Consider the following 19,492-nt stretch of genomic DNA (forward strand, 5'->3'; position numbering starts at 1 on the left):
GCCCAGACTAACTTCTTTCAACAGCCTCTGATGGTAATTACAGTAATCGAAGCTGCCATATATCTTTAGGCAATTATGACACACAAAAAGCCCCCAGGGGACCCCCTGGCGAGGGAAGTTAAGAACGGTTTTCTAGCCTCAGGAACCTCCGCTCTGCTCACGTCGGAGCTCACTAGCCAACCCCCTTGCTAAATGAAGAGACCTTTGCAACGGGGCCAACCAGCTTGTCTCATGACCCCAAGTCACCTTAACGTAGCCGGGTGTAGGAGTCTGAGGCGCAGACCCACTATCCCCCAGCATTTTCGCGTCCCTCCCTCTTGTGCACTGTCCCAGCCTAGTGGCCTGTTTCTAATCCGCCCGGGGGCCTCGGCTCCGAGGTCTGGACAGAAAAAAAAAAAAAAAAGGCCGATCTGCAGCCACAGCAACTGGGTGGCGGGCGCGGGGGGAGGAAGGAGGCAGTCGAGAAGCCGGCCCGGTGAGTCCGCGGGAAGCCCGCTATCACCGTCTGATGCTCCCTCCTGGGTCCTCACAAGGTGTGTCCTTAGCCTCCTGGCCCGATGAGAAGCCGGGAAAAGAAACCCCATCATTACTTCTCCCTCGTGCTCATCTTGGCGTCATCAAAAGTGCCACAGAGAGCTGGGGTGATAGTATTAGGGCTCCAAACCTGGACCCCAGCAAGACGAGAGGGTGTGTGTTATGCTGAGGAGAATGGCAACAAATTACGGAAACCAAGTTTGCCGCTTGCAGAGTGAGAGCCGGGCAGTACAGCAAGCACTTCTGGCTCCTGGGCGGCCGCGGGTTCCCTCGGGCGCAGTGACAGACCCGAGGGTGTGGAGGACAAGACCCGCCGTGGCCTTGCTGGGCTCTCTCCAGGCTTCCCTTCCCCCAGCGCCACCTCCTCTCCCGCCCTGAGGAAGAGGGGGCTCCCAGGCGGTGGCCGCCGCGCTGCGCGCCTCCCCCGCCGGCCTTTGTCGCCGTCCGAATTCCCATGCTACTCTTTTTGACGGGTCACTGGTGGCTCTATAGGCAGGTGCTGCGGCAGGGTTGTAATTACCCGGGCCGAGCCTGTTCGTTACCGACCCCCACCCCACCCTACCCGGCCGCCCGCGCTTTCCCTCCCCCGACTCCCCGCCCCAACCTGAGCCGCGCCGCCCTAGCCCGGGGTGCTCCCCCGCCCCCGCTTCGGAATCCGGGAGCAGGTTGCCACCTTCTGAGGCCTCCGGGGCCTCTGTACGCCGCGCCCCAGCACCCCCTAGCCCGGTGGTTCCCACCCTTGCCTCACTGCGCCCCAGCCCAATCGCCGTCCCCTTGGCCGCTCCGGGCCGCCGCTGTCTAGCTTCCTCGAGGCCGAGGCCTGCCGGGCCCAGCCCGGGGACCGTCGGGCGGGTCGCGGAGGGAAAAGAAATCTTTAACACTTTATCTAACGGCCCCCTGTGTTGGCGAGAGGAAGGCTTTCTCCGCCCTTATAAACCGCCCCAGGCACTTGTTGGACGCTTGAACCTTGGAGAAAAATAATTCCCTCCTTGCTGGATGTCCGCATTTTCCTCCCACTCTAGTACTCCTCTAGGGCCCGCGGCCACCCCAAGCTCGTGGGCTTCAGGGAATTCCAACGAAAGTTCTCTTGCACTGGGCGACTGTGGGGGGGCGGGGGGAAGGGCGGTGCAGCCTAGAGAAACCAGGCAGAGCTTTTAAAAAACCAGCCCTCGGCACCGGAGGGGAGAACAGGGAGGGGAAAGAGGTGGGGTGGCCGATTTTTCAATAACACCGGGACCTAGTGCTAGAAAACAGGCTTAGTAGGGAGCAAACTTGTGGAGCGGAGGCAAGAGGGGTCGCCGTCCCACCCTAACCTGTGTCGCTCTCTTCTCTCTTGCCTGTTCCCGTGCTAGATATTTTGGAATTCTTCCCTAAAAGAAATAATTTCTCAAAAACTAAGCATTTTTTTTAAGATAGGTAAAGCGAAAGTTGGGCAATTACCACTACCCTTATTATCATTAATAATCTGAGTATTTGCATTACAATAATAATCCCAATAATAACAACCGCCCGGCGGAGCTCAGAGAAAACTCGATTGCCTTCCAGCTGCCATCCCCGGTTCCAGCCGTGTTTGTTTTTCTTCTTTTCCCTTTTACATTTCAAGTTTTTCTCCTCGCGCGCTCACTAACAACTTTCTCTGTTAAGTGCAAGAGGAGGGAGGCGGCCAAACTTTCCGCTCAGCAGAAAGGCAGCGGCGGGCCGTGCTGCCGCCCCGGCCTGCTGTAATCTTTTATTCCAAAATGGGTCTCGGCGATTAGAGGAGACCCAAATACATGTAGCGGTGCATGAATAATGCTCATTGTAGGAAACTGACACTTGCTCAAGGAAAAAAAGTTTGGCTATAAAATCACTTCATTATTTGCTTTTACTGCAGCTTCGGTGCTAATCCCTTCAGAGGTCAGATTGCTTAGCATCTCTCTCTCCCTCTCTCTTTTCCTCCCTCGCCTCCGCCCTCCTCTTCCTCTCTCCCCCCTTTTCTCTTTCCTGCAATTTCAGGCCGCATTTTAGATATCCCCTGTAAAGTGTGTGGAGACCGCAGCTCTGGGAAACACTACGGGGTCTACGCCTGCGACGGCTGTTCCGGGTTTTTCAAACGGAGTATCCGAAGGAATCGGACCTATGTCTGCAAATCTGGAAACCAGGTACTTAGCCAGAGCTGCATGGCCCCTTCCCCTCTGCCACCTCCTCTCCTTTGTGCTAAAGACTTCTCTGAGTTTCCACGCTGCTGAGGAGAGGAGACTGGGCCCTGACCTCCCCTTCTTCTCCTCCTTCCTGCTTCAACTCTCTGGAGCCCGTTTGCTTGGGAAAGGAGGGAAGACGTAAGGAAAGGCAGTTTGCAGGAGGAAGTCTGAAATTCCAGGCCCTCCCTACACCCTCTTTTTAAATCCTCTGACAGATATTGACACTGGTTGAGGCCCATACCCGGTGGCTATAAAGCCGGTCCAGAGAGCCTAAGGAGTTTAGAATCTAGACCACAAGTAGCAACAGGAGAAAGGGCTGTTATGTTGCCTCCCCACCCCCATGCCTGGCAGCACCCAAGCCCAGTCCTCTGACCACCATCTAGGATGGCAGAACTAAGGAACACAGGGGGCATCCAAGTCAAGGTCACTGCCACCTTTATCTGAGACCCAACATGAGTGTTGGCCACTTGGAACAGAGAGAGCATATTCTGCGACAGGGTATTATGCCATTTCAATTCTGGAGAAGAAGGGCTGCTCTGGAAGTGGGTTGAGGTGCATCAGCACCCAAGTGGCCTTCACTGGGCCTTTTCAGAAAAGGAAAAGGTGAGAAATAAAAGAGGCTCCCAAGGAAGGTGCAACTGGGGCTCTCTCCAAAGTTCCTGTATCTCTTTCTTCCTGTTCTGCTTAGATGTTCCTGGTTGTCTTTTGGTCTTGAGTAGGCAGAACTGCCTCAAAGAGATGGGGCAGTCAGGACATGGGCCGAGGGTGATCCAAAGTTTCTAGAAAGAGCAAGCAGAACCCCCTGACTCAGTTTCCAGCTACAGGATTACTCCGACCTAGGAAACCAGTCTTTGGGTTCCACACTTTGCCCTCTCCTTAACCGGGGACATAGACCTTTGGCACAGAGGCCTCCACCTTTACTTCCGAGATGATCCCAGGGAGTGCATTAGTTTGAAATCGTCCTTTGATAACCAAATGGTAAAACACTTTCCACCAACTAATGTATCTTTCTCTCTCTGTCACACACACACACACACGCACACATGCATACATACATACATCTTCTGGTGCTAGCGGATTATTCTGATATCTTTTTTGGAAGCCATATCTGTTCATATCAATCTCTGATATATTTGGATTAACAACAAAAACAAGAAGACCTTTGCATTTGGACAAGTTATTTTGAACTTCCCGGCTCTCCACCTGTTTAACTGGGTACACAGTTCAGTATGGATGTCCAGCTTCACCACAGGGACACATCATGTTATATATGCACAGGACTACCCAATAACACCAAAGGAATGTGTGATTACTATGGGTCATCAGATTTGAGCAAACTGCTATTCAAATGATCTTTTCTGAGTCTCCTGCATTTATGCAATGCACAAACTTGGTGAATCAAAATCTCAGATGTTATACTTGATAAAAGGGAATGGCTATCAATTCCACATACTGATGTCAGTCCAAGTACTTGTAAAGAAGTGATAATAGACTCATCTGGCTGGTGTTCCTCTCCTTGCAGAGAGAATAAATGGACCAGGCTGAGGGGTTCCTCTTTCTCTCTCTCACGCTCCCGTACTTATATACATTCGATCTGGCTTGAAGATACACTTAAGAACTAATGAAGGCTTCCATTTTGAATTAGTATGTTTATCAAAGTTCATAGAAGATACCATGTGGGGATAGACAAATGATTACATTTAATAATTATAAATCCTTTAAACCCCTTTACATTGAGTTATTACACTGGCCTTTGAAGATGCCCTGAAGAATTCATGTAGGGACCAAAAATTGTTTCCTTTCTCTCTTTTATTCTAAAATTAGGTAAATGATATTCTTATTTATTATGAACTGTAATTAAGTTGTAATTAAGACATTTATAAATTTTGTTATGAATCCCTGCCCTTCCTTTGTTTTAAACATGTACAACATGTTTTAAATTGGAGGTGTGGTCTGAAAAAACTGAGTTCTGATGTATAGTTTCCCCCTTCCCCAAGGGATATTAAAAAAAAGAAAGAAAATCTACTTACCCCAACTTTAGTGTATGAGAATTTTTGAGATCATAAAGCAATATAAAAATAAATTGATTCTATTCTCTTTCTTCCCATTCCAAAAGTATATGGTGTAGCAACTTGCATAAACACAGTCAGGAAAGCACCAAACTTCTTAGGCATTTCTGTGTACAAAGTACAGATGCCTGTATGACTCTTTGTATTTATGTTTATATTCCCTCCGTAATGATGCCTACCAGTACAAGCCTGAAGAAAATGCCTCTATACACTTCTTTAATAGCCAATGTTTTTCCACAAAATTGCATTAGGTAAAACCTTTTTCATGCCTCTCAGATATTTCAAAGACAGTGGTTACCTTTTTTCAGTAATGGTACTGGTATTCTCAGTACATATCCTCAGTGTCCTTTCATCAACAGCCCATCGCATTATCTTCCTGGCCATATTTATATGGTGGGTCTCAGGTTCTTCTCTTGGCACCCTCTCCTTCTGTAGGCCTGTCCTCCTACCACTCTGGCTTCTGCTTCACCTTCCCGCAATGGCTGGGTTTTCATGAATCCGGCCTTCTTTAAGACAAAAGTGAGGGAACAGGGAAGTGAAAAATAAATGGGAGGAAGACCGGCAGAAAAGTGGGCTCGCCGGAATGTGACAGAAGAGGTAGACTCCAGGCTCGGAAGCGGAAAGAAAAATTGGGGACCGGGAGAGGGAATCCTGACAGGCAAGCTGGCTCCCTACAGAGCTCAGAGGCCTCTTTCTCTGGGGCCAGGTCGCTGTCTTCGGTCCTGAAAAGTCTCGACCCCGCCCCCCACCTCGGCGAATGGCGGAACTTCCCCTTGTGAGCTACTCCTCCCAGCCTAGTCGGACCTGGCTCTCTGACCATTCATTCACCTGCTTGAAGTTTTCCCTCCTTGTCCACTTTTAGAAGGCGGAGGGATAACCCTCTTGAAGAAGTCCTGGGAGTCCCAGCCCCTTCTCTCGCTGGCCCTGCCGCACCCCAAGGCCCTCGCGTTGCCGGGACTCAGGATAGCCGCTCTGGGGTCTGCTCCCGGCCGGTTTCCGCCTGCACTCCGTTTGCCACCACCCGGCGCGGCGCTGGCTCCCCGGCCCCTGCCCAAAGGCCCAGAGAGCCGCTGACCGCCTGTGCTCTGTTCCAGGGAGGCTGCCCCGTGGATAAGACGCACAGAAACCAGTGCAGGGCGTGTCGGCTGAAGAAGTGTTTGGAAGTCAACATGAACAAAGATGGTAATCAGTACATCTCTTTATTCTTCTAATGTTGATTGAGTAGTAAGTAAATTATATGTACAGAAAATACATGGCACTCCTATGCATGTAAATCATCTCTCGAGCACTTCTTTCCAGATGCTGGGAATTGGCCTCAGGCTGTCTGTCGTATCCTTCCTCTCTCCTCAGGAGCCCCCTCCCGACCACTTTGAACTTCCAACAGCAAGGCCCAGGCCCACATAGGAAACCACAGCCACCCCCGCGAAGGCGGCGCCCCCGGGGACCCCACTCCTGTGGGGGCAGTGCGCAGTATTTCCTGCCTCGCCTCCCCTTGGAGTCCTTTGTGGCCACCCTTAAGCCTGTTAGACTCCCCCCAGGATCTCATAGTCTGAACAGTCTCCTCGGGAGGGGATTGTGAGGGTTGAGAGACTGTGTTGGGGGAGGAGGAAACAGACACGAAGACTCAGAATTTCGAACCCTTGCTTGCAAATTCACCAAGAGACCAAAATCTAGAGCCTCTTCTCGATTCGCGGAAAGGAGAGAAAGGGGGTTGGGGAGGCTGGGTGACACCTGTGGGTGTCTAGGACACCCAGCTCCAGGAGGCCCTTAAACGCGCGCAGCAAGATCTATAAAGTCAGGACTCGCCAGGACGTACAGCGCAGTCCCAGCTGCGTCTCCCGTCGCGGCCTGGTGAGGGCGCCCAGGCCGGGGCAGTCGAGGGTGGTGGATCCTGGGCAGGGAGGGCGGATGGGGTCTCCCTCCTGACTGGGTGCGGGTGGGCTTTGCAGCGGCCGCAGTGCGGGCCGGTGACGGCTCCACGGTGCACAGCTCCCATGCGGAGAGCGCCTTCCTCTGCGCGCAAGAAGCAGGAGGGAGCGGCCAACCTGTTGAACTTGTGTATTGACAAGTTGTCAAGCTCGGCGAGCGGAAGATTGCCCTGAATTAATTTGTTTGTTTAAACTGTTGGTGGTAATTGTCACGTTTCCCCTGCCTTCCTTCAGCATACTGGGAGACGGACTCTCCCTCGTCCCCTCTCCCAGCGTCCCCGGGGCTCGGGTCCTTTTCTGCTAGGGCCTTCGGTGTCCAAAAGACATTTTGTGGGGGCGGGGCAGGGGAAGGGCAGAAGTCATCCTTGGGCGGAGCAGGAACAGCCTGTGCAGAGACTTTGGGCCCGGTCGTGAGCAACGCTTCTTCTTCCCTTCGGTGGAGACAATGGGGACGAGGGTTTCGGAGCTACACAAGTCCAGACAGTCTCTAGTTACCCTGCGTCTCCCCTGGATGGGGAGGTGCCCTGGACGAACAGAAAACACACCTAGTCTTGCTTGTGGCTCGGCCATTACGTGGGACGTTGGGCACCCGCTCCTCTTCCTGATCTCAGCTTCCTCATCCATTCATGTAGGAGTCAAACCATCTCAGACCGCCTTCCGCCTTCACGTTTCTCTCCCTCGCGGCCGCGGCTGTCACCACGTATCTGATCCGCGGCGCGCGACTGTCTGTCTTTGCAGCGGTACAGCACGAACGGGGGCCTCGGACATCCACCATCCGCAAGCAGGTAGCCCTCTACTTCCGCGGGCACAAGGAGGAGAACGGGGCGGCCGCGCACTTCCCCTCGGCCGCGCTGCCAGCACCGGCCTTCTTCACTGCCGTCACGCAACTGGAGCCGCACGGCCTGGAGCTGGCCGCAGTGTCCACCACCCCTGAGCGACAGACCCTCGTGAGTCTGGCTCAGCCCACGCCCAAGGTCAGTAGCCTTGCTGGGCCCAAAGGAGATTCGTGCCGAGCAGAGGGAGAAGTGAAGCTCGCCTACTTGCTGCAAGCTGGGATGGGGTCTAGGAAAAGCTGGAGGGGCCTTGCCGGGTGCTCAGGGCTCTACAGGGCGCTCTCTAGGCCTCCCACTGCCCCCTGTAAAGCCAGCGGTGTTCAAACTTTAGTGTGAGGTCGGTAGAGTCTCTCCTTGAACTGGCTACACACGTGGACTCCTGAGCCCACCCCTCAGAGATTCTGTTTCAGCAAGTTTGAAGTGAGGCCCAGGAACTTACAACTTTAGAAAACACCCTTGGGTGACTGGGTGGCTGGTGGAGCCCTGTCTCTAGAGGGCAGCCTTAGGCGTTCCTGGAAGCCAGAAGAACAGACTTTTGCTCTTAGAAGAAAAGAGCTGACCAAAGCTGGTCGCTGGTCCGAAGGACCCTTGGATGCAAACCTCAGGGATCTATTAAGCAAAATTGTGGGTCCCTAATGCAAGAGAGAAATGTGGAACTCACACTGTTAGGGTACTTTGAAGGACCTGGCTTGATTTCCACTCACCGCTCACTCTCTCCTGAGCTGCTTGGGTTTATACCAGGATTGAGCCCCTAGTGTAGGGGCCACTTCCTGAACCACCTCAAAAGGCTGCCACCTAGGGACTCCTCTCTGGCCTCTTGCTGGCACCCACCCAACCCCCACCTCCAGGCCGAGTTAGAGGGGCCTAGGATCTCCCCCAGAGGAGGGCCAGCTGCAGCCCCATACTGCAGGGAAGCCAAACACCTGGGCACACACACATGCACAATATTTAATATTGCTTTCTTACCCTTGATGTGTATAATAAGCTCGGGAAAGTAGTGTTATGAATATGTTGTCAGTTATGAATGGGAATGCTCTGTGAATGATTAAGATGTCTAATTGAAATATTTCCATAATATACTAATCCCTTCTAAAAATACTCATATGCATATTTGTGTTTGGGATGCCTATTAATTTATACTTTTTTCACATCTATTTTTATTTACACAAATACAAGCAGCTCTTGTCTAAATTGGGAGCCAGGCCTGGCACTTGGCTCAGCCTGAGGAAAATTTGCTGCAGGGGATAGGAAATCCAGACACCCCTCTCACCCCTCTAGAAGGAACAGGCCCCCAAAGAGTGGAAATGGGCCTCTCCCAACCATTTTTATTTCTCAAGCTATATCGATACAGATGTTTGATTTTTACTCACCTATGGCAACTGCACATCAAAACAGAAAGTTGGGATTCCTTTTTATTTCCTTCTTTGTTCTAATCACAAAATTAAAAGGTAGGCTCTTCTGGCAAAGCTGTGGTTTCCTCACTTCCAGGTGTCTTTTTTTTTTCCCCCACTCTCAGTACCCCCATGAAGTGAATGGAACTCCGATGTATCTCTATGAGGTGGCCACGGAGTCTGTGTGTGAGTCAGCTGCCAGGCTTCTGTTTATGAGTATCAAGTGGGCCAAAAGTGTGCCAGCTTTCTCAACGCTGTCTTTGCAAGATCAGGTATGACCAAGAGGACACTCAGGTCTTGGGGAGGGATGGCTGGGAAAAAAGCAAGAATAATCAGTCCTATAAAACTGCAAGTTACCTGGATAAAAATCACCAAGGCCAGACATCAGTTCTTAACAGCGATAAAGAAACTATTTTTACTAGCTTCTTTCTAGGGTTCAAAATGTATAGCTATGGAATTCTTAGTAAGAAAAGCTGAATCTGGTCTACAAAAAACAAATATTCAGAAATATTATATATGTATATATTTTAATTTAACTGAAACATCAAATTTAATCTCAAAATTGTATATTAATAAATTTTTAAGTTGTTGATAAAGCAATGCTTTCTTAAGAGCTTTGGAACTGAGGAAAAATACAAGGTGACAAGAGTATTCTCCTGTGAGATTTTTGGAACTAGTCTCATTTTTATTTATAGTCTCCTTTATGGTCTCCAACATGATGTTCACAGCTCTGGCCATTGATTTATCAACTTGTAGGATCAAAGGATGCATTGCCTACCTCCTTCAGGCTAGGATCTTTTTTCATTCTTTAAGTGATTTTAGAGATTTTGTAAATAAATATACATTTGCATAATTCTATGGTTCCCAGATAACACCCAGAAAGAGGAAAAGTATGTGCTGTTAAAAATTGCATCGTACCAAAATGCAGAAATTTTGATGTTAGGAATATCAGAAATGGTCACTACCAGCATTTTTCTAACCTTAAAGGAAAGAAAGAAAATGGAGTGCTCACAACCATTGGCTGTTATCAGCACATTCAGGAAATTAATGACAAATTCTACAAAAGGCTGAGAAGTAGTTCTACAAGCAAAGGATTTGTTTCTTTAAATCATTTCATACCTAATTAAGGCATAATAATGCCCCTTAATCTGAAGTACATTTCCTACAGAGAAACCTGGCAATGTGCTAAAAACATTTAATCTTCTAGCGTGGGATATTCTTTTTTTCACAGCCTGGACTTCTAGACATGACCAGACTTAGATAATTTTTTATTTTGAATTTTGAAAGTATTATTTCCTGTACTTAATGAAAAAAAAAAAAAAAAACTAAAAATAAAGCATTTTGAAAATTAAACCTTTTGGTCTAATTGTAATTTTGGCCACAAGCTTTCACAATTCGGCTCTTAACTCCACAAACAAAATCCTTTCACATAGATTATCCAGAATTGGCTACGTTTTAAAGGATTTTTCAAAATATGAGGCTATGAGAGTATTCTCATGTAGGATTTTTGGAACTAGTCTTATTATTTTTGAAGGATTTTTCAAAAATAGACATTTTTAAAGGTGGTTAGGTTTTTTCTGTGACCAGATTTACTGGTTGACTGTAACCATTGTTGAACGTATGTATGTGTGTGTGCATAAATTGGCTATTTTTTTTTCTTAAAACAAGTTATCTGTAGACTCTTTAATCCAAACAAAATTTTACTTGCTGTCTGACACTTAGTCCTTTGATCCAGTATATTAATTTGGAAAAGGAGCCAGATTTTCATCTTAAATATTCAGTAGCACATTTTATCAGAATGAAAATGACAAGCACCTTGCTGCTGTCCACTTATGATTCTCAGAAAAATCAGACAGTGAGATGAGGTAAACTCAGCAAAACCCCATTAACATAATTACACCCTGATTTCCAACCCCCCTCCCCATGCCTCTTGGGAATTAGTGGTCTCTCTTCCAGCCCAACCCCCTCAGCCCTCCAAGAAGATGGGGGTCCAGATCTGCGGGCTTAGTCAGGAATCCTCCACCCTGATAACATCAGCATTTTATGAGGGTGTCAGCCTGCTGGGCTGCTGGTGGCATTTCATACAGCCCGGGTCTTGTGAAGTTTCTAGGTGGTCAGGAATGAGTGGATACAAGGACAAGAGGAGTGAACCCTTTCCCGAGGGAAGCAACTTTGGGGAATTGGAAGGGCTGGCTCTCAAATGCATGAGTTTCTCTATAGGCACCTTTTCAAAAAAATAAAGGGAAAGCTAGAATATTCAGTTTTTTTTTTTTTTTTTTACTAAGACAGACATTTAAAACACTTTTTAAAATAATGGAAATTTACATACTGAAATTGTTTATAAATTTATAAATTACATGCTATATTATATTATACATCTATTGTATGACAGCTGATGCTTTTGGAAGACGCTTGGAGAGAACTGTTTGTTCTAGGAATAGCACAATGGGCCATTCCGGTTGATGCTAACACTCTACTGGCTGTATCTGGTAAGAATTGCACAATTTAATGACTTTGTTGTAGAAATTACCATAAAAATACATTACTGAAAAAAGAACAACATGTAAAGAATAACAAATTCCTGCTGAACAATAGAGTATACCTGTCATTTATAAATCTATATTTAAATGCAAATAATGTTGTTTTGTTGCATTCATGACTGCTTGCATTGTTATTTAAATGCAAATTACTGTGTTTGTTATCATCCAAGAGAAGATTTTATATTAACTTTCATACACTATAGCCAGTTTACATGGAATCAGATATCTTAGAGTGACAATTGAATAGATATTGATATGCAGGATTTTGTCAAAAATCAATATTAAATCATCAAAATGCCTTCTTATTAGAGTATTTATTCCATATTTTTATTCTAGGCATGAATGGTGACAACACAGATTCCCAGAAGCTGAACAAGATCATATCTGAAATACAGGCTTTACAAGAGGTGGTGGCTCGGTTTAGACAACTCCGCTTAGATGCTACTGAATTTGCCTGTCTAAAATGCATCGTCACTTTCAAAGCTGGTAAGCAGACAGAAGCCCCTGTCTCTTCCTTTTTGCCAGCTTTGTCACTTCACTAATTCAGCCAACTCAAAGTTCAGACCGGCTCTGCCAGAAGGAGGTGATGGTTTTGAAGGGAGCCAATGCTTCTAGTCAGGCCCCGTTTTCAATACCTGTGGGGACCTGCATGTTCTCCTGGCTGGCCATCCACTTCCAGAGAGGTGCTTTCCCCACCTGCATTCCCTGCACTGCATATTATAGTTTCCTGGTCTTCATTTCTAGTTCCTACACACAGTGGTTCTGAACTAAGAAGTTTCCGGAATGCGGCTGCCATCGCAGCTCTTCAAGATGAGGCTCAGCTAACTCTCAACAGCTACATCCATACCAGGTGACCCTCGTTTGCCTTGAATGTGTACTTAAGAAAATTGCTTCCATTGTGAATGTGTGAGCAGGCAGTAATAAGCCAGTTCAAACATTATGACTAATTATCCTGTTGCCAGTGAGTTAATTTAGTTAGAACTATGCCCTCACCTATCTCTCAGGGTGGGTGAGAGGAGCAAATCAAATTAGATTATCAGTGAAAGCATTGCCAGATACTCTACAGCTGTCCTGGTGAACAAGTCGAGCCATCAAAATAATTGAACACAATTGTGTGAATGGACTCAGATATGGGAAAAGTAAAAAATGAAGGCCAAAGTCATGGTTGATATATTAGAGAGTAGCCAAATCATCCTTTAAAAAAGGCAGGTGCCTTTCTTTAAACGTCAATCCCACATAGAAGACCCAGAGAGCTGTCCAGAGAGGCTATCCTTATGCTTGTTTGGCTTTGGTGACTGGTATCTGGTGACAGGCATTTGTTGTTTTGAGTCATGTTGTTGCTATTAGCAGTTATCAAGTTATTCCCTTACTCACGGTGACCCCATGCACAATGGGGTGGGACTATCATGATCCATAGGCTTTTCTCTGGCTGATTTTTTTCAGAAGTAGATTGCCAGCCCTTTTTTCCTAGTCTTAGTCTAGAATCTCACCTGAAATCTGCTCAGCATCATAGCAACATGAAAGCCTCCACTGACAGATGGGTGGTGGCTGCACTTGAGGTACCTTGGCTGGGAATTGAACCTAAGTCTCCCACATGGAAAAGTGAGAATTCTATCACTGAACCACCACTGTCCCCATTTTGAGTCATAGAACCAGATGACTCTGGCCACTCAGGGCCTGCTGGTGGAAGCTTGTCTTGGCTATTCATAGAAATTTTCAGCCACTGGGACTCCAGCAATGCTCCTTCCCATCCACTATTGGACAAGTGCACCAAGAGGACTTGGTTTCTGATTCCATTTTCAGATGAAAAATGCAAGGCTTTTAAAGAGCAGTGGAATTTCTCTAACCTAAAAAAAAAAAAAAAAAAAATTTTTTTTTTTTTTTACAGGTTAGGACTGTGGTAGATCTGAGGTTGGAATGTAGTTGCTATTCTTGTTTATGCTCCAGATTGATCTTGAAGGGGAGCCCATGGAAGCCTGTCTCTATCATCTCAACACCACCCACAGACACTGTGCTGGGAATGACTAAATCAAATGGTTATAGGCCATTAATGCCTCTCTCACCCAAGGGTTCATAGAAAGCCCGAGTCAATTATATCCACTTGGGGTGATACCACTTCTGCCAGGATCTCCTTATTTCTATTAAAAACCCTCTTTTGAATGCTAATGAATGAAATTGCTTTCTGCCTATGGAATAGCATCGGAACTGTGTTGAATGACAGTTCATATATCCTTTTCCAAGTTAATGTTCCACTGTTTTTTCATTTAAAATTCACATTGAATTTCAGAATATATAGATTGTTGTTAGCTGCTATAGAGTTAGCTCCCAACTCATGGTGACCCCATGCACAACAGAATCGGACCTGGAATATATATAAAAACCCTCATTGTTGTGGAGTCGATTCTGACTCATAGCGACCCTATAGGACAGAATAAAACTACCTCATAGGGTTTCCAATGCTTTAAATCTTTACAGAAGGCGAGTGCCACATCTTTCTTCTACGAAGTGGCTGGTGAGTTCAAACTGCAGACCTTTTGGTTAGCAGACAAGCACTTAACCACTGTGCCATCAGGGCTTCTCAGAATATACATGGAGGTTTTATAAATGGAGCAGTACGTAATTTGGGCACTTTAACCCCCTAAAAGCTAATTTGCATTTCGTAGCTGATCTTTGACATTTAGAACAGTTAAGGTATAAAGAGTCTCAAACTGAGAAGAATGTGAGATCCAGTTACTGGTTCAGTCAAACCTTTACCTGGGATTCAGTCTGTGGAGGGCTCCCAGGGGGCACTGTGGGGTACTGGAAAGGACCAGACACCACCCATTATCATCATGTGATCTAGGCAGAAGTGTTATTCTGATTCAGACCATAGAAGAGAGAAAAGCAAAGTGGGAAGTGGGAAAGGCATATTCTAGTTGGAGGGGATGAGGAGAAAGGGGAAATCTGGAAAGGCTGCTGGACAAGACAACATGCAACTTAGTCCTTGAGTAGTAGAAGGGCTTTAGCAGGAGAAGGGATGCAATGGGAGAGAGTAGTGGAGCTGATGAAGAGGCCTAGTGGTGCAGTGGTTAAGCACTTGGCTGCTAATGGAAAGGCTAGCAGTCGAACCTACCGGCCACTCATTGGGAGAAAGATGTGGCAGTGTGCTTCTGTAAAGATTTATAGCCTTGGAAACCCTATGGGACAGTTCTACTCTGTCCTACAGGGTCACCATGAGTCGGAATCAACTCCACAGGAATGGTTAATGGGCCTGGTAGGAGTGTGTGGGAGGTGCTGGAGAAGCCTGTAGGGAGAAAGTCTGAGAGAACCTGAGGGAGCTGCTTATAGGGTAACCTGAGAAAATGAAGCCACAAAATAACAAACATAGAGAGACAGCAAGTATACCACTTCTCCCTTGCCCCCAAAACAAGGAAATTATTTATGGAAGGAATATTATCAGCTATGACATGGGATTCTTATTTCAGGATATCAGCTACAGCTGTAATTTAATATTACGATCTACAGTCATGCATGTGACAAAACTGACTATGCCTTTTTCCTTTGCTCCTTCAAATCAGTGAATACTCTTTTCATGAGCACTTTCATGTCTAAAAAAGTAAAATCCAGAATTGAAATGAAAAGTTAACATGCTCATTGAGCTAATTGTATGTTACAGCTCTGTTAGCTAGTTCTCTCATTAGGACATAAGGAGGCTAGGAATTAGCATTTCACACAAACTACATGTTATAATTAAAGGTCAAATACATGAAGCTGTGGTAGACCAAAAACACATATCTGGAGAGAGAACTTCTAATTATTCATGCTAACGAATGGAGTCAGGAGCATAGATATTCTACAAAATAATTGTGAGCAGTCCAAGACACCATCACACACACATTCTCTGTTTCTCTGTCTCTGTCTCTCTCACACACACACACACATTGTTATTGTTTCTGGGTAGTACAATACTCCACACATAATAGCCACTCAATTAATCCTTGTTAACTGACTAACCAGCCCCTTTCCAACTAGAGAATAAAAGGTGGGTGAGTAGACGAGTGGATAATCTACTCACAGAAAATCAAAGGCTAATTGTCTCTGGATTCTCCAAAATCTATCATTTTTGAAAGTATTTCCCACAGTGGTTTCTCACCATAGGAAACTTTCAGCACATTAGGTGGAGGCTGCAGGTATGGTGGAGACTTGTCTAGGCAGCCAGCACCTCCTACCCACTGCAGGGTTATCTCTTTTCCACCTGATGCTCTAAAGGGAAACAGAGATGTTGAAGAGGGGATGTGGCCAAGATAAAAGGGAAATTGGGTCTTGGGATTACATTCCAGGGAACATAGGAGGTACATTCAGCAAAGAGAGCAAGTGGTGGGATTTAGGCATTAAAAAAAAAATGTAGATAAGCATCACCATTTCCATACCCTTATTCCTGGGTGTTCATGAAGCTGGGCAGTGAAAGAGTCAAATGAGGTCCTCGGAGACCCAGAATGAATTATCAGCCTAGCTAGAGTCTCTGGATGGTACAAACAGTTAGGAGTTTGAGCCCAACTACAGATGCTTTGGAAGAAAGACCTGGTGATCTACTTTTGAAAAAATCAGCCATCAAAAACCTTGTAGAGCACAGTCTTACTCTGACACACATGAGGTCACCATGAGTCAGAATCAGCTCGGTGGCAACTGGTTAGTTTATATCAGGTTGAGGTCTCATGTGCTCAAAGCTCAGAGACAAGCATGAAAGCTACTCTCTTGGAAGGTGAAGTTATCAGGTATTTAAACATAGTGTTCATCTATCTAACTCCTTTGAAGAAAATTTGATATACCTCAGTTTATAGCACCTTGTGGCCGTGGACTGAACCCAGCTTAGTCACAAATATGTCTCCTTGGGCACTTTTTTAGGTGCTTTGTTTCATTGAAATGAGCCCTCCTTGTGGAGTGTGTTGATACCTGATTCCAAGCGACTGGCTGAAGAAGTACCAGGGCTGCAGTGAGGGGTGGCTTACAGGCATCCAAAGGCAGCAGAAAATTGAACTTCCACATCTGAGCACGGATGTATGTTGCACGTCAAGAGAGGAATTTTTTAAGCAGTGTCTCACATCTTTAATTATATGCCAATTTCATTGACATGAATATTGGGTGGCAGTGCCATCCAACAGAACTTAGAGTTTAATTTGCAGGGTAAAAAGGATAGAATTAGTCCTGAGAGCGATTAAGTATAATGCCTGAATAATAATTTGGAGAATTTCTTAGAAGCCATTTCATTTGAGGGAAGTAGCCTCGTGAAGGAACCCTGAGAATTAGGAAATGTGGATTCTATTGCTAGCTTTATCATCGACACCGTGGTGGTTTTCTACACTGGCAACCAAAAGCTTATCACGTGGCCTAACATTAGTACCATGTTTCTTAAAACTGTTTTTTCTCCAAGCAAAATGCAACCCTTTTGCTAACATAGAAAGTGTTACCATGTGGTTTAACAACATCATTTAGGTTGCCCATGCGTCAGTTGTTCTACCTGTAAAGCAGGGATAGTGGTAACTGTCTAGGGCTCTGTTGCAGAGATAGTGTGTTCGTAAGAGTCCCAAAACTGGAAATCATATGTATAAGATTTTAATTACTGTTAATAATAGACTTTGACCTTGCTTTCACGGCCTCTCCTATTCCAGATATCCCACTCAACCCTGTCGCTTTGGAAAACTCCTGTTGCTTCTGCCAGCTTTACGTTCTATTAGCCCATCAACCATAGAAGAAGTGTTTTTCAAAAAAACCATTGGCAACGTACCCATTACAAGACTGCTCTCAGATATGTACAAATCCAGTGATATCTAAGCTCTGAAAGTATCCGCTTTTCAGGATGGGACAGTATCAGATGAACTTCTACCCATGGAGAACAAGCCTCAACTAACAAATCCTTCAGGAAACATAAGTCTGGGAATGTGTAGCCTTCAGGAAAAAGAAAATTTCCAACTGACACGAAACAAGTCCAGTAGCTCTGTCTTGCTGCTTCCACCAGGGTAGGGTGGCCCAGAAGGAAAGGGAGCCAAAGGGGACCACCTAAGCAGAGACCTCATGGCTGCCATGCCCTGGAAGTGGGGCGGAGTTGGGGTTACCACGGTCTGTGTCATTCTGCCTCTTACCTGGAAGACTGGGCTGAACTACCCAAAGCTGAAACACAAGTAGTGCTTTCTTTTCCTTCTTGGCATATAAAGTTAGGGAACCAAACATTGCTGTGTGTAACGTAGTACAGCAGCCTTCAGAACGATCATGTTGGAGCATTTATTTTAAAAATAATGGCTAGGTTTTAAATCATTTTATCGAAAGTTTCCCTTCTATTGTAATACATCATTAAGTGGCCTTCAGAACTGAGTTAGTAAGTGAAAAGTAGCTTATGCTATGTGATTTGCTTTTTCTCTGCCTTCCTTTTTCTTTTGTTTCTCTTTCATTCTTTCTTCTTCTTCTTCTTTTTTAATACCATAGGCCAGGCAACCTTGTCAAAGGAACTGGTGGGTGAAAATGAGATTTTCACCAGGACTTCAAGTTGGATAACATCTCAAAAAATAGAAGAGCTTTACTAAAAGAACACAGTCGAGGGAGGATGAATAAAAACAGCAAAACCAAATAGAGTGGAGATGAGTGGCTAAGCGAGGCAGATTGCTGTCCCGTTAGCATAGTGCTGAAACCAAAGGCAGTGGGGGTCCAAACTCGTGGTTCGGTGAGTCACACCAGACATGGAAAGAACACAGACATAATGCCAGAAGGGACTTTAAGGAGATGAACACGCAAAGGTTTCTTGATTGGTCTATTGCAAACAGTCTGAGACTCTTGAATGCCTTTCAGAAAACTCTGGTGTCTAGTAAAGCCTTGGTCACATGCACATGCGTGTACACACACACACACACACACAGACACACACAGACAAACTGTCCTACACTGTAAGCTGCTCCTTTGGTATGAATCTATACTGATGGAAATGTAGAAACAAACATTTAAAACTAGCTGCTGTACTTTTCACATTTTGAAATATTAGGTACTAGCACTGAGGAAAAAAAAAATCAGCACTTGGACTATCATAGGAGGAATAAAAATTTTCTTGTACAAAGTGGATTAACTGATTTGTGAAGTTAAAAAGTTGTACTCATTGTATTTACAAAGAATAAAAATATATTGAATTTAAATGAACTGTGCCTGATTTTTTAGCCTACCTTCCTGGCTGGTCTCACCCACCAGATACAAGGTGGCAGCAGCAGCTGGCATTAAATCGGAAGCTCAGAGCACTCCAGCCCAGAGCCGGAAGAACTGAACTACAAAGGCAATTTCCTTTTTACATTGAGTCCCATTTATAAAATGATGAATAAAGAAATAAAACATAAGATTCCGTGCTCTCGAATGTAATTCCATCTGTTAGGAAAAATTGCTGTGTGAGGAAGAAGGAGGCCGGTTACCAGAGTCTTCATTCACTTCTCTGTTTTTAACTCTCTTGTCAACATTTCAATCGTAATCAGGAACCTGAAATCATTTAACAATCAGGAAAACAAAGTGCGGAGAATTATATTGGTGAGTGAGATGTGGAAGAAATAGTAGAAAGGGCATCCAGATGTTCTCAGAAAATCACAGGGCACTGGCCCCACAGCCACAGGCAGGTGATAGAAATCAGAGGTGCCAAAGGCCGTGGGTGCTGTGGGCTCCTCCAGGGTGGCAGCTCCAGCAAGGGTCTGGGGCTGAGGCACATGCAACTCTTGGCTAAAGTGACCTTGCAGATTGTATGTGAGAAAGTTCTATTAGCACACACTCCTTGTCCACAGAAAATGAGAAATTTGTCTTACTAAAGAAAAGTGAGATACTCAAGGATGTAACAAGAGTGTTCATTGCAGCGCCTTTATATTTTTAACAATTTAAATGTCTGTTAACAGAGAGTAGATACATTGTAGGATATATCTACAATGTGGCAGTAGTTAAAGCGAATGGACTAGAGCCAATATATCACCATGGATAAATCTAGGATAAAATGTGAATGTGTGTGTGGCGGGGGGGGGGG

General features: G+C 45.7%; 1 protein-coding gene across 1 annotated transcript; it reads left to right on the forward strand.

Annotated features, from left to right (window-relative positions):
- The first annotated feature begins 1,530 nt into the window (after positions 1-1,530).
- On the forward strand, positions 1,531-18,626 carry NR2E1 (nuclear receptor subfamily 2 group E member 1). The gene is made up of 11 exons (XM_064294759.1): positions 1,531-1,636; positions 2,138-2,255; positions 2,408-2,430; positions 2,530-2,675; positions 5,878-5,965; positions 7,450-7,685; positions 9,061-9,207; positions 11,328-11,424; positions 11,812-11,961; positions 12,220-12,325; positions 17,124-18,626. Exons 1-11 carry the CDS (start codon positions 1,531-1,533, stop codon positions 17,284-17,286), a joined length of 1,380 nt encoding a protein of 459 aa, XP_064150829.1. The 3' UTR covers positions 17,287-18,626.
- Positions 18,627-19,492: the final 866 nt, after the last annotated feature.

Source organism: Loxodonta africana, chromosome 1 (genome assembly GCF_030014295.1).
Source record: "Loxodonta africana isolate mLoxAfr1 chromosome 1, mLoxAfr1.hap2, whole genome shotgun sequence".
Taxonomy (NCBI): Eukaryota; Metazoa; Chordata; class Mammalia; order Proboscidea; family Elephantidae; genus Loxodonta; species Loxodonta africana.

What these genes read in the sequence shown, in the direction of transcription:
- NR2E1 (XM_064294759.1), top strand. Translation starts at nt 1,531, where the DNA reads ATGTCCGCATTTTCCTCCCACTCTAGTACTCCTCTAGGGCCCGCGGCC. An exon ending in TTCTCTTGCACTGGGCGACT is followed by an intron (nt 1,637 to 2,137) that starts GTGGGGGGGCGG and finishes TTACATTTCAAG; the next exon opens with TTTTTCTCCTCGCGCGCTCA. An exon ending in CGCTGTCTTTGCAAGATCAG is followed by an intron (nt 9,208 to 11,327) that starts GTATGACCAAGA and finishes ATTGTATGACAG; the next exon opens with CTGATGCTTTTGGAAGACGC.